At 46.6% G+C, this 15421-nt stretch overlaps 1 protein-coding gene across 2 annotated transcripts in view; it reads left to right on the top strand.

Annotated features, from left to right (window-relative positions):
- Positions 1-13153, top strand: part of MMP17 (matrix metallopeptidase 17) — a 407143-nt gene extending 393990 nt beyond the window's left edge. For both annotated transcript variants that reach the window (XM_069620073.1, XM_069620074.1), the window contains exon 10: positions 12518-13153. In XM_069620073.1, the coding sequence (XP_069476174.1) occupies positions 12518-12849 (332 nt within the window). In that variant the 3' untranslated portion in view covers positions 12850-13153. The remainder of the gene's footprint in view (positions 1-12517) is intronic.
- The last annotated feature ends 2268 nt before the right edge of the window (positions 13154-15421 follow it).

Genomic DNA, 15421 nt, shown 5'->3' with positions numbered 1-15421 from the left:
CAGAACCATCCTGGCGCCATAGTGCGTCGGTTGGTGACATTGTACATCCTCTTTTTACCCATATTTCCTTTTCGGCCATTGGTGCAGCCGCTTGTAATTCCATAATCTGTGTGGCTGGGAGATGGGTGTACCCTTCTCTTATTAACATCTCCCTAGCCATTCCCCTCCCTCTCCCTCTCTGTGAGTCTGTGGGGTTCCATATCTCACCAAAGTATGCAGCATATTTCGCATGTGCGTCTGCTGCTGCATTCCCTTTTGAGACGTGGTCTTCACCATTGGTGTGTGCGGTGCATTTTACTAGGGCTAGCTCTTGGGGGTCGTTTATTACTTCAATTAATTCAGCCAACAAGAGGGCATGTTGCACTGGAGTGCCATCAGCTCTCCTAAACCCTCTTCTTCTCCATTTTGATAGCCCTGAGTGGACAGTGGATGTAACATATGCACTGTCGGAATATATTGTTACACGTTTGTTAAAACTTTCCTTTAATGCCAATATTAGTGCAACTAGTTCAGCGGCTTGAGCAGAGTAATGCTGTGGTAACTGTACACACTTCATAGCCACACACACCGGCGCCTCCATCATTTTTACCACTGCTGCCCCAGTCCTCCGTATCCCATCTCCTTGATCAATAGTTGATGACCCATCAATAAACAAAAGCTCACCTCCCTCTAGTGCATTTTCTTCAACTTTTCTAGTGCATGAATATATTTCATTTAGTTGGGTGCAGTCGTGGGCGTAATCTCCCTCCTCAATTATTTCTGCTAGGAATCTTGCAGGGTTAACAGTGCTACATCTAACAATCGCTAGTTCAGCCCTAGACAAAATGATCTCATAACCTGATGCCCTTTGTGTCGTTAGTGTGGACTTGGGTTTATTCAATATTGCAAATAGTGCATGTTCCACAAACAGTGTAGTTGGACACCCCATGGTTATTGCTGATGCCTTTTCTACTGCAAAAGCAGCTGCAGCGAGACCTTGTTCGCAAGGGAAGTGGCCTAACATCACGGGGTCTAAGTGACCGCTGTAAAATGCAACTGGTTTATAGCCCATGCTTGTTTTTTGGGCCAATACTGCTTTCATTACTGCTGAGTCGCAATGTGAAAATATAAAAAAGCGTCGCTCATAGTCTGGGGATGCCAGTACTGGAGCTGTTGATATCGCGTCCTTCAATTCGTCAAATGCCTCCCTCATTTCCATAGTCCACCCCAACTTTTTCTCCCCCTTATTTGCTTCCTTCAAACCCTCAAGCAGGGGTCCTATGTATGAACTGTAATCAAATACCCATGCTCTACAGTAGTTGCACAGCCCCAGAAATTGCTGCAGTTCTCTCACAGTCTGTGGCATGGGAGTGCTTGAGATGGCCTGTGCTCTTTGTGGTGCAATCTTTCTTCCATGTTGGGATATCAGTTGGCCAATGTAAAGTACCTGTTCCTGACAGTATTGTATTTTTTCCATGTCTACCTTGTACCCCTTTTCAGCCAATATAGTCAACATTTTTAAGGAGTCCTCTCTGCATTTACTTTCGTTTATACTGCAAATTATTATGTCATCCACATACTGTAACACTGTGCTTTCCACCTCAACGTTACCCAAATCCATCTGTATTACTCTATTGAAAATTGAGGGTGATTCACAATACCCCTGTGGTAACCTGGTATGTTTCCATTTTGTATTTCGGTAAGTGAAACTTGTCAAATCTTGTGAGTCGGGGTGTAATGGTATTGAGAAAAATGCATTTTTAAGGTCTATTACTGTAAATCGTGATGCTTCTGCTGGAATGCCACACAATATTGTGGCCGGGTTTGCTGTTACTGGATATTCTGCTTCTACTATGTTGTTCAAGGGCCTGAGGTCCTGTATGAAGCGCCAAGACCCCCCTTTAGCCTTGCGCACTGGGTACACAGCCGTGTTACATGGTGATTCTGAGGGGACCAATATGCCATTGTTTATAAGGGCCGTTATAGTTTCATATATGCCCTCATCTGCCTCTTTTGACAGTGGGTACTGCTTTACTCTTGGTAGTATGGCACCTTTTTTCAATTTTATCCGTACACCCCCTATGCTTTTTATGCATCCTACGTCATAAGGGCTAATGGTCCATAATGATTTGGGCACCTTTGACATATCCTCCTTAAAGAAAGGGACTGGGGTGCACGCAGGTGCCTCAAGTGCCATCGCAATTTTCTGCGCTATTTGTTTGTGAGCCACTCTTAGCCATATTTCTACACTCATCATGAACACCATTTCCCCCTCCTCCTTTTCTTCTGAGAACAGCTCCTCATCTGACACCTGGGTCAACCTACATCCTTCTGCTAGCGCTATCACTGCCCTCCATGCTCTTCCTTCTTTGTCTTGGGCGTGCACAGCAATATACTCAGCTGTTGCAATAATGCTCTCAATGTCCATTACAAACACCTTTCCTTCTTGTTCATTAACAGGTGTTTCTGGTCGGAACAGATAAGCTGCTGGCCTCCTCCATATTTTCCCTTCTATCCCTGGCATCCATGCAAATGCCATGTCTGTTCCATACTGGAATAGCTCGCCATCTACTGGTTCCGCCCTAATCGCTGTCTGTCCGCAGTATGCTTGCATAATCTGTCGTGCTGCTAGCATGTTAATCCCTGGAGTAGAGCAAATTATGCCATCCTCTGTAAAGGAGATCGTCATATTCAACCTATTCATTATGTCCCTCCCCAGTATATTTACTGGTGAGGCACTATAATACAAAAGTGGAACTGACAGATCATAATCTCCGATAGATAAGGGAACGTTATCAGTAAAAGGAACCAACCCTTTAGCCCCAGAAAATCCTTGGGTGTTCATGGCTTCGCCTGACATCTTAAATTTACCTTCCCTTATGCAAGACCGGGTTGCCCCGGTGTCAACAAGGAATGATAATTTTTTGTCACCTATCGTTACCTCTATGCGTGGCTCCTCCGCACTATTAGGTGTTACTGACAGGATGGGACACACCAAGGCCGTCTGTGGGCTGTCCTATTGGGGGTACAATGATTGGCCATTCCCTGTGTAAGGGTTGTGTCCCAAGACCGTCACCCTACCCAATTGTGTTTGTTCAGTTTGGGGTTGTTGTGTTAGCGCTACTTGTTGTTGTGGCAGTGGCTGTTGTTGTGTTATTTGTTGTTGTGGCAGTGAATATGTTTGTGGCTGTTGTTGCGTTATTTGTTGTTGTTGTATGCCCTGCTGTTCTTGTGATGGCCTAGGTTGTGCCTGTTCATTCCATGCTGGTGTTCCTGGCCTGACCCTACATGTACGTGACATGTGTCCTAGTAATCCACAACTCCAACACACGGGTGGTTCCCTGCTCTGCCATGGGAAGCTCCCTGTGTTGTCCTGGTATACCGGTTGCCCTGTGGGGTAGGAATTTCCAAGTCCCCCCAACTGCTGTTGGGTATTATATCCGTATCCTCTCCCTCTCATAAATCCCCCTCTCCCCCTGTTAAACTATAATACCCAGCTCCTTGCATTGGGTACCCTCCTCCCATGTTTGGTGCATGTAATTGCAGTGGCGGCACTTGCTGTATTATACTTTGTGGAGGTGCTATTTGAGCTGGATCTTGTGCAGCCACTACTTGTGTGGGGCTTTGGGTCATTGGTGTGGGCGTAGTTATTAGTGCCCCTTCCATTGTGTATTTAGTAAGTTTTTTCTGTACTAGTTTGGCCTCTTCTGTTTTCCTGTCCTCTTCCTTTTGTTTCATTTTTCCTTGCCATATCCTGCAGTGATGTACTATAGTCAGCTGTATTTCTGGCCATGGTTTTGCTTCCATTCCCACTACTTTCTTTAGTTGTTTCTGAACTCCTTCTGGGAGCCCTTGTACTAGTATATGATAAAATATGGCTGGTGTTTTATCCCATTGTTCTCTAGTTTCCATGCGCCACTTCTCTTGAATATCCTGGATATAATCAACAGGATCCTCATTCTCACGCATCTTACGGGAAGTAATTGCTCCTATGTCTGATGTGTCTGGGTACTGTACTCTCAGTGCCTGCCATAGCGCATGTCTGCAGTTTGCAAATGGCGCCCCATCATGCGATGTGTTCGTTATTGTTACCCCATGGAATCCCGCTCTCTTCCAAATGTCGTCCGCTCTATCCCCTAATATTGATATTAACAGGCCCTTCACATCTCCTACTGCTAGTTTCTGTCCTGCGGTGTGTTTTTCCATTTCATATATCCACTTACCCGCACCTCCACTTAGTGATGGGAGCCTACATTTTATATTTTCTTTATCCGTATGCTTCCAACGTACATACTGCGGTCTAACCCCTCCTCTCTCCAACAGTGGCATTAAGTTGTGTCTTGTGTCACCCTTTACGCTCCATAATATTGAGTCCTCACACCCCTCCTCTTCCCCCGTTTCCTTTACCACTTCAAATTCGTCCTTACTACCCCTGCTCCTACCTCCCTCTCCGTCCTTTCCCCTTTTTTCGTCATTTCCTGTGTTTAATATGGGTATGTTTATTTGTCTGTCTTGCCTGCGGCTAGGGAGGTCTCTAAGCCGACATGCATAGGGAGTCAATTCGTCCATGAAGGGCGCAAGCTTTATTGTGCGCAGCGAGCGTGTGGCGGTTGAGCATGTAGGGTGCGATGAGGGAGGGCGTGATGGAGATGGCGATGGTGTGGCTTCATGGGTTTGTTTTTCCTCTAGTTGTTGCACCCTCTCCTCACTTCGTTCCAGCTCCTCCCTTCTCTTACTGATCCATGGCGAGTCTATGTTTGTTCTAGTGAGGTACAGCTTATCTAAGCTTTCCCTTTCACTCTTTCTTCCTCCCCTCTCTACTCCTTCTTCCTCCTCACTGCAAAAATCAGTCATAAATGGTATCCCCCACTCTGCCTTTTTCCCTTTTACTGTTACTGTTTCTAAGTCTATTAGCTCAATTTCTCCTCTTCCTTTGTTACCAACTGCTCCCCCTGGTGTCGATGTTGTTGCTACTTCTCTACTTCTATATACATCCCCCCATTTTTCACTCTCCCTATTACTCCCTTCTCTTTCCCCTTCACTCCTCTCCTCCATCTCCCTACTATTTTCCTCCCTTTTCCTTTTTAGTTCCTCCATCACTTCGTTGCTCATCTGTTCCAATATTCTTTCATCTTCTTTCTTCCTTTCCCATTTCACCCTTTCTCTTTCTATTGCTTTCCCCTCTTCATATTTCTTAGCTGCCTCTGATAGTACCCTCCTCCTCCATATTTCCATTTCCCTTTCTTTATCTTCTTCTTCCTTCTTTTTTTCTCTCAACACTACTCTTGACACCCTGTCTGTTGCTGCTTTTACCCTTTCAGCTTCTATCCTTTGCTCCTCATTTCGTTCCCTTAATTTGTCCAATTCGTCTTTACCCTCTTTCCTTTTCCTCACTCTCTCTTTTTCCTCCTTCTCAAGCTGTTTTATTAATTCATTCTGCTCATCCCTTAGCTTTGCCAATTTTTCCTCCAAAATCTCTTCTCTTTGTCGTAATAGCTCCTCCCCCTTCATCTCACTCTCCCTTGTACTATCCTCGTCTGTTCTCTTTACTGCCTCCCTCTCTTCTCCCGTTAGTGAACCCCGTAATTTTAATAATATCTGTGCAGCTACCCACTCATCATGTCCTATCTCTACAATCTGCTCTTCTCCAATCCTCCCCTCCCCCACTGGCATCTTCCTATGAGCCACATATGGTGGAGGGCTGTATGCCGGGTTCGAGTATCCTTCAGCCGCCCTTAACTGTCCTTCTATTTCTCCTAATTCTCTTAAAGGGTACAACCCTTCTCCCTCTGTTTTCACTCCCGGTGTTATGGGTATCTCGTTGCTCGGTTCCTTTTTTATGTTGTCTAATTTATCGATCTTTTCTCCTCCCTCTCCTTCATTCCCCGTATTCTTTGTCCTTTCACACCCCTTTTCCCCATCCGTTCCTTCTTTCTTAATCTCCTTTTCTTCCGGTGTTTCCCCATAGTGAACATTCCATTTGGTCCTGGTCGGGACCCCTGGAACATCCTCCATAAGTTAAACACCTCCACATGGCTCGCCAACTTCTTCCCCTTGTATGTATTGTGCAGATGGTTTAGCAGTGAATGTTGGGCATATGGATCGAAACTACCATTAGGCGGCCATGGTGTTAACATTTTGTTATCCGTCCCCTGGGTCCACTCTATGCTGTACTTAATTAATTTCTCCCTATGGGGTGGTAGTGTGGTGCATATGTGTTGTAGTGGGGTAGTGAGGGTGTTCCCCCACCCTCCCGACCCTGTCCCGTATGACATAGTGGTGCCCCACTTGTTACTCTTCCCTTCACTATCAGTTTACAATTTACAACCTTATATTGTTTACCTGGCCCCGTAAGTGTGGGGACTTACGACAATCCTTTGACAAATTATGCAATAATAATAATAAAAAAAAAAAAAAAAAAATAATAAAACACAAATATATATATATGTATAATTTTATATTGTATATTCCTTCCCCTACGGCCCCCTGCGGCCGAGGCGCACGCAGCCCCCTGTGGCTGCGTACCCCTTACGACGATCTTATACAGTCGTCCTGATTCCTCGTTCTCCTCCCCCTTTTACACTTGCCGTGGCCGGCGTTCTCCGTGCGCAGCCACGCCCCTCTCCCCTTCTCCTCTTCCGATCCACTCGTTTATCGTTTATCTCCGTATCTGCTCCCTTATCATGTTTCTCTTCCCCACCACTCTCAAACCCAAGGTTCCTTGTGCTCGCGATATCCTATTAAATCCCTACTGGTGACGTCACCGATGTCTTGACGCTACTGGTACATTCTCATTATGAGTTTCAAAATACACTTGCAATCTACCCCCGCTAACCCTACAGCTGTCTTCCTGTCTCTCCTGGAACAAGGTAATCACATCAATAATATAATCGGACTGCGCACGCTGCGTCGCCTCGCGTGTGATACGCCCCTCAACAGGAGGGCTTAACCAGCCAATTATCTTCCGTATTGGGCAACTATGCAACTAGCTACCGCCTACAGGGAAACGTCATCTACCTATCGAGTTTCTTGCTCGAACAATAGGGAACCTCGTCATCTACCTATCGAGTTTCTTGCTCGAACAATAGGGAACCTCATCTACTCATTGATCAATAAATGTCAAATCGTAGGAAACCACACACACCCACCCCTACACGTTAGTCGCGATTTAGGCCAATCAGTGTCTACGAGCGGCCACACGTGATGTTTTCGTGCTCCGCCCCCCTCTTTCGCGTGACGTAGCCGACTGCTCTCGCACTCGTCTCGCCACCATTCATTCCATTAGCAACACTCAGTTGTTAAACCTTCGCCGCGCATCTGTACAATACCTCCCTCCTCCCTTATTTACTTCCTCCCCCTCCCTCACAATTTCGCATTGCTCGTTGTGCGTGTCATGCTCACCAAGTTCTCTCGATGCAGGGCCGCTCGACTGCGTGCACCCCTCCAAGCGGCTCGCCACCTCCCCTCGTCTGGACCACGTCTGGACACTCGCCAACCGCGGGCGGGATACTTCTCAACCGGCTCCCGAGGGCCAATATCCGGATTGCGCTGTCCGGTCTTCTCGCAGCTCCGCGATGGTCCTGTAGTCCTCAGAAGGGGGCAACGGCAGAGGGGGCCGCGCCGCCGGGCCTCCTCGCAACGGGAGTTCCTGGAAAAAGTAAAAATAAAAAGTCGATCTTAAACAGATCTCAGCAGTGCCTCCAACTTGTCGGGGGGAAATTCTGCCGGGGTCGGCCGGGCCGTCCGCGGACCTCCAGGCAGGGAGGCCCCAACTCCTCCCGTGTATATCCCAGATGAGATGAGATAGAGTATGAGACGCACACAAGGAGCAAGGTGACTCTGCTGTTTATTAGACAAAACGGCAGGGATGGGTCAAGGAGCGTACGCGTTCGTCCTGACACACACACAATCGTGGGGCTCGCAGGCCCTTTTTACTGTATTATGACGCGCTACTTGCGTCACTTCAGAAAGTTAACAAAAAACCTATCGCCACTCTTAATTGGGTGTTCGAGTGGTAGGGTTAGTATAGCACACATATAGAGAATGATATTAGTGGACAAGGTGTAGTCAGGTGGTATATCTGGGTTGTCCCTACAATTAGATACATGAGAATTGTTACATGAAGACTCCTGAGGATTGGCTAAATTTGCTGGCGTCAGTGATAAGAGCCCCATGTTCTGATTGGTGCGCCCGTGAGCTTTCCAGCCTGGGACCACCGTCGTTCCCAGCTCTCGGTGTACCTGTAAGTTGCAACAATGTTTCACTATGGGTACATGCAGACAATGTGAGGACTTATTCATAGCTGGACGGGGGACCGCTCCCACTGTTGCAGATGTCCATTGAGCCTTTCAAGTGTATCTGCCAGTGTCTCGTAGCGAGGGATCCAGACGCCTCTGTTCTCCTGGGTTTGGCATCTCGTCAGGTTCGGCTTGGTCACGTGGGGAGGGACCGTGAAAGAGGCAGAATTCTGCACAATTAATATTGTTTTTCTACTGCGCGTCTGGTTTAATTTGTCGGTGTGACTTTAACGTTGGTGCGCGGAGTACGAGGTTGCAACATCGTGCCTTTGATGATTTGCTCTTGGAACGTGGGTTTGCAACATTGCGACCTTGGCTGGTTGCTTCGCCGAGCTCATTCTGCAGGATCAGCAACTGACTCTTGCCTTGTTAATGTCCACGGGAGCTCTTGTTTGAGGCCTACTTGGGCCTGGTGCATAAGTTGTCCGTTTGGTGCACAGGTGCTTTAGGTTATAGGAGCATATAATTTCATGACCAGTATTGTCTTCATTATACTTCTCATGGCGGTAACTGGTTTCAAGAGAAGCGTGAGCAAGCTAGTAGAAGAGTTCATGACGCGTCTTGCGTTTCTGCATTCTGAAAGCCTATGTAAAAATAATAAAGATGCACGTCCGTGAATATGCCTGTCGCCTACGTCATAGCACTGAGTATATTCTTCGTGTAGGTTGGTGTGGGAATGTCCAGTGTGTACATTTGTACAGATGTGCTTCCCGTTGTCTAGGTCGTCATGGCATCTCTAACGACGTGTAGATTTTAGTCTAGTTGATCCGTGCCGCAGGTGTCGGCATGGCCAGTGCGGGCTGCTGGGCAGGCAGATGGACACATCCGTATGTTCCTGTACCAGGGTATCTGGTCGTCTGGTAAATGGACAAACTCTTCTCGTGGCGGGTGTTTGGGTCGTGACCCTCTAGGCCAAGCGCGAGAGGCGAAGGACGGGAGCCTGGTCTTCCATTCTCCCACTTCAAAGGGATCAATTCAAACAAATAACAGTATGGCTTCTCTTCGCGTTGTGCCAAAAGAATCATGTGAAAAACAAGCTACAGGTTTGTTTCTACTTGGGTTGAAACAAGCAACTCAAAATCAGTTCCGGGTTCAACAATCTCAAAGTCCTGATCATCCTTGCTGGGTATCTACCAGGGATTCCAGTCACTCCCAGTCTGGGGTATTTTAGGTGCCCTCAACACTTTGTTCCACAAGGCTGGTAGGGATGTCATCGTCTCCTTCACTTTTCCTATAAGGTCCTTGACCTGGGGGTCATACACCGCTAACACCCAAATATGGGCCGCCCCTGGAAGGAGCGCAAGGATCACCAGGTGTAGTCCCAGAGGTATCGTCCCGGTGTTTGGCACTATCCATTTGCATATCAGTCTTTGTCCCACCCACAAGGGCAGTGCAGCACCGAAATGCTAGGTAATTCTCCTCTGAACACGAGTACTATTTGCAATCCCAGTCACATGTTACGACCGTGTTGGACCTCATCAGTGAGGTGAAGCTGAGCCTCTCAAAGGCACAACGCGCAAGCGGTCCACGTCCGGATTACACTTAATGGCTTAGGGTGAGGTTATTGGGCCATGTTTGTTCCCTACAGAGGGGATCCCAGAACTTTTACTTATATGTTAAGAGACTTGGAGTTTCACCCTAAATTACTCAGAGCAATATAGCCATGCGTTTCACCCTACGTTACCCTGGGTAACCCAATATTGGGTCATGGTGTACCACAATATTGACAGCAGGTAAGGACCACCAGCTTACTGTGCACCGTGACATAACTCAATATAGACAGCAGGTTTGAACCACCAGTTCACTGCGGGCCATGGCGTACCTCAATAGAGACAGCCGACTAGGACCGTCAGTTCAATGTGTGTCATGACGTACTTCAATATAGATAGGTAAGGACTGCCAGTTCACTGTGAGCATGGCATACCCCGCTATATATATATATTTTCTTTTTTATTTGTATTTGGTCAGAAAAAAAACCTTTACAAAACTTTATGAAATAGCATAAAAACAAAAACCCATTTACATATTACACATATACAATATACCGCTAAAACATTACGAACATCCGGATAAGAACAGAGGGATCTAAAAATTCAAATTTGTGAAACTCTATTCCATAGTAATTATTCATACAATCAGAGTAGTTGTTTTTCAGGAGGATCCAGGAATATAAAATTCAAAATTCGTCATACTCTTTTCTTAGAGGTTATTGGTACAATTCAAGATCTTTTTCTATAATCCTTAAAAGATGGGCTAATGCAAAGATTAATGGGTTGTAATTCCCATTCATCAACCTTTCCCATAAGAATACAGAGCAAGCAACAAAGTCAACATTCACTAATTTCATTATAGACTTAGCATGCGCTATTTTGAACTGAGGGCACTCTAGGACTAGATGTCTTAACGTTTCAACAGGCTCATTACAGTCTGGAAATCTACAGTTCTTAAGATGCATACTCAGAGACAAACCTGCCCAATGACTGCACCGTTCCTTACTTCTAAATTGGTTTAGCTTGAAACGGATGTAATAGGATCTTGTAGACATGCATGGAAAAATGTAAATATACTGGGAGCAAGGCAGTCTCTTGTGCGTAAATTTGGCATATTCTGCAAAAGTACCATATTGCTTCAGTTGGTCAAGAGTGTCAATCCAATCATTTTTCAGACAGTTTTTTATTGACAAGAGCAGGTCTAAAATACAAATCACTGTGGACTATGGATTAGCCACAAGATAGACAGCAGGTAAGGACTGCCAGTTCATTGTGAGCCATGGCATACCCCAATATAGACTGCAGGTAAGTATTGCTAGTTCATTCTGGGTCATGGTATATCACAATATTGACAGCAGGTAAGGACAGCCAGTTCACTGTGAGTCATGGCATACCCCAATATTGACGTTATTGGGTAATATTATCCCCATAAATAATGTTGCCATACACATAGTCGCTGGGAAATGGCATAGGCAACATTATTTATGCTTATAATTTATGGGGTAAATGGGAGCAGGGGCAACCCCGCTCCCTTTAAAAAAATATTGGGTTTGCGGGGGTGTCCTCCACAGGTTCCATGTGGTAATATTGCTGCATTCTTGTATGGCGAAATTTTTAAGGGGATATTATCACATGGAACCATATTGACAGCAGGTAAGAACTGACATTTGAATGTGCGCCATGGCTTACCGCAATATAGACAGCCGGTAAGGACTGATAGTTCACTGTGGACCAAGGCTTAGCCCCCAGATAGACAGCAGGTAAGGACTGCAAGTTCAGTGTGGACCATGACTTTCTTCAATACAGACAGTAGGGGAAGAGCAACAGTTTATTGTTATGCTTCAATAAAGACAAGGAACCAAGCCGCTCAATACAAATTGTCTACTTGAGGAGAACCATCTCTGGGTCCGGAAGCACCTCAAGACCTCCCTCTTTGCTTCTGCCTACTCTCTTACTCTCCCCTACTGATTTCCTGTCTGATACTGCACTGGTCAACTGGCTAACTTCTGATTTCGAACCCAGGTCCCTGCCTGCCCAGTTGCACACCCGCACTGCCTCCCAGCAACCCATGCACTTGGGTGTGTATCTGTAACCCTACAGTCCCCCTACCTGCACTTTTGGACACCTGCTGTCTGCACTTACCCTTGCACCTGCCACCTGCTGGCCACACTTCTTGTTATTGTTTTTGATCCCATGTACAGCACTGCCCCCTCCCCTTTCCCCTGGCACTTTTCCCCTCTCCACTCCCCTGCACTTGTGCGATCTCAATGTCACTTGGCCTAGTAGAATTGTTGTCTGTCTTCCCTCTGTTCCCCCTCCCTTGCCTTGTCGCGCCTTGAAACACTAGTGTATAGGTGCGTTACAAATGCCATATCATATCATGTCATACTCAATCCTTTGCTTGCTGCAATACTGTAGAAACTAGTACGATTTATGTTGTACACCGATCCTCAACCACAGGGTACAAATCACTTTAAGAAATGAGCGGCAGGTAATGGTCAACTGGAGAGCGGGGTTTACCTCCCCAGCGGCAGCTTCGCAAGAGTACCCTTGATTCATTCTGCGTAAGCAGAAAATGTTCATCTGTAGGAAGAGATTTGGGGCAGGTTTTTGGATCTGATGTGATCTTATTGTCTGTCTAGTTGTATTGTATAAACTCGAATAAAAATGTGAATACAAAAAAAACAGTACCGTTGATAATGTCAACAGTGGCCAATGCTTATGGTATGTTCCCCATTTTATGTATTTTAGGAGCAACTTACTTCTTCAGAGGCAAAGAGTACTGGAAAGTGGTGGACAGCAGCCTGGAAGCTGAGCTGGGCTACCCACAATCCACTGCAAGGGACTGGTTGATGTGCGGCGACATGCTATCGGATGCCCCTGATGCAGAGAGCAGCCGGGTGGGGGCGCGCAGCCGGCAGGGCCCGCCCGACGAGAGCCGCTCTGGAAACGCCTACGAGGTCTGCTCCTGTACGTCATCTACGGCGGCCTGCTGGCAGCCATTGCAGTGGCGGCGGTTGCTGGTTGGCCTGCCCGTGGTGGCCAGCCTGTGGACAGCAGTGCTGCAAACGGTGGCCCTTTGACACAAGCCCTTAGGAGCCCATGGACCTTGTTGGGGCTGTCAAGAACCCCCTGGATAAATCCAGACACTCACACCACAAGGCAGCCACAGGTTGAACTTTCCCAAGAACACAAAAAAAGGGAAGCATTAAAGATTCTCTGTGAGAATTAGACTGCACTGCTGGGGTTCATTCCTTTGGGGGTGGGGGGTATAAGAGTTGGTTCTATTTTACTTTATTTTTTGTTATAGATCCGAACATGGGTGAGCACTCTTTGATTTCTCACGAGTACTTGTTAAATAAAGTGCACTTATGTGTAATGCTCCAATGGGTCAGTCCAGAAATATCCCAGGATGCACAGCGCTGGAAATTGAGTATCTGCAACTCTGTTACAGTTTCCTTTATTGGAATGTATAAAGCGCTTGCGCCAAAGAGCTATAACGAATTATAAAACGCGAGCATACGTGGGGGGCCCCAAAAGAGAGACGAACAGTCATCGAGGGGGAAGAAGATGATGGTAAGGATAGGAGGGCCGGTGGCCTAGAAAATAAAAATAGAGAGGCCTTCACAGACCTAAAAGAGTTGAGTGATATCCAGGGAAACTAGAGTATGACCATGAAGCTAATGGCCAATACGCCCTTTGCGGAAAAGAGTGAATATGGATAGAACTGAGAGGAGAAAACTGCGGCTTCTTAGACAAGGAGATTGAGTCTCATTCACCCATGTAGCCCCACTACTGATAAAGCCGCGCCAAGTTACGCCTAAGAGAAGACGCTTCACTCATGGAGTGGTGGAAATTTGGAAGGTGGAGATGTGGGCTCTGTGTAGGCACATCTTTGCATTAGATTATGCATAGAGCAAACCATCAACTGGGCACCCTACTGTGTAGAGCAAGCTTATGTAGCAGGTTGCCAAGCACATCGGCGATAGGGAAAGACGGTACTGTTGATTGTAGAGGAAGAGCTGGTAGTAAGGGCCCAAGCAGCCATGACCAGGGAGATGTTGTTAGAAGAGGTGCCTGGTGTACACCAGAGAGATGTTGTTAGAAGAGGTGCTGGTGTACACCAGAGAGATGTTGTTAGAATAGGTGCCTGGTGTAAACCAGAAAGATGTTGTTAGAAGAGGTGCATGGTGTACACCAGAGAGATGTTGTTAGAAGAGGTGCCTGGTGTACACGTACACCAGAGAGATGTTGTTAGAATAGGTGCCTGGTGTAAACCAGAGATATGTTGTTAGAAGAGGTGTCTGGTGTAAACCAGAGAGATGTTGTGTACACCAGGCACCTCTTCTAACAACATCTCTCTGGTGTACACCAGGCACCTCTTCTAACAACATCTCCCTGGTTTACACCAGGCACCTCTTCTAACAACATCTCTCTGGTTTTCATCAGGCACCTCTTGTAACAACATCTCGCTGGTTGAAACCAGGCACCTCTTCTAACAACATCTCGCTGGTGTACACCAGGCACCTCTTCCAACAACATCTCTCTGGTTTACACCAGGCACCTCTTCTAAGAACATCTCTCTGGTTTACACCAGGCACCTATTCTAACAACATCTCTCTGGTGTACACCAGGCACCTCTTCTAACAACATCTCTCTGGTGTACACTAGGCACCTCTTCTAACAACATCTCTCTGGTATACACCAGGCACCTCTTCTAACAACATCTCTCTGGTTTACACCAGGCACCTATTCTAACAACATCTCTCTGGTGTACACCAGGCACCTCTTCTAACAACATCTCTCTGGTGTACACCATGCACCTCTTCTAACAACATCTATCTTGTTTACACCAGGCACCCATTCTAACAACATCTCTCTGGTTTACACCAGGCACCTCTTCTAACAACATCTCTCTGGTTTTCACCAGGCACCTCTTGTAACAACATCTCGCTGGCTTAAACCAGGCACCTCTTCTAACAACATCTCGCTGGTGTACACCAGGCACCTCTTCTAACAACATCTCTCTGGTTTACACCAGGCACCTCTTCTAACAACATCTCTCTGGTTTACACCAGGCACCTATTCTAACAACATCTCTCTGCTGTACACCAGGCACCTCTTCTAACAACATATCTCTGGTGTACACCAGGCACCTCTTCTAACAACATCTCTCCGGTTTACACCAGGCACCTATTCTAAAAACATCTCTCCAGTCTACAGCAGGCACCTCTTCTAACAACATCTCTCTGGTGTACACCAGGCACCTCTTCTAACAACATCTCTCTGGTGCACACCATGCAACTCATCTAACAACATCTCTCTGGTTTACACCAGGCTCCTATTCTAACAACATCTCTTCTAAAAACATGGCACCTCTTCTAACAACATCTCTCTGGTGTACACCAGGCACCTCTTCTAACAACATCTCTCTGGTGTACACCATGCACCTCTTCTAACAGCATCTCTCTGGTTTACACCAGGCATCTATTCTAACAACATCTCTCCGGTCTACAGCAGGCACCTCTTCTAACAACATCTCTCTGGTGTACACCAGGCACATCTTCTAACAACATATCTCTGGTGTACACCAGGCAGCTCTTCTAACAACATCTCTCTGGTGTACACCAGGCATCTCTTCTAACAACATCTCTC

Source organism: Ambystoma mexicanum, chromosome 10 (genome assembly GCF_040938575.1).
Source record: "Ambystoma mexicanum isolate Mex_15411 chromosome 10, UKY_AmexF1_1, whole genome shotgun sequence".
NCBI classification, from domain to species: Eukaryota; Metazoa; Chordata; class Amphibia; order Caudata; family Ambystomatidae; genus Ambystoma; species Ambystoma mexicanum.
The sequence above is the reverse complement of the archived record's forward strand: the minus strand, read 5'-3'. Positions and strand labels throughout refer to the sequence as shown.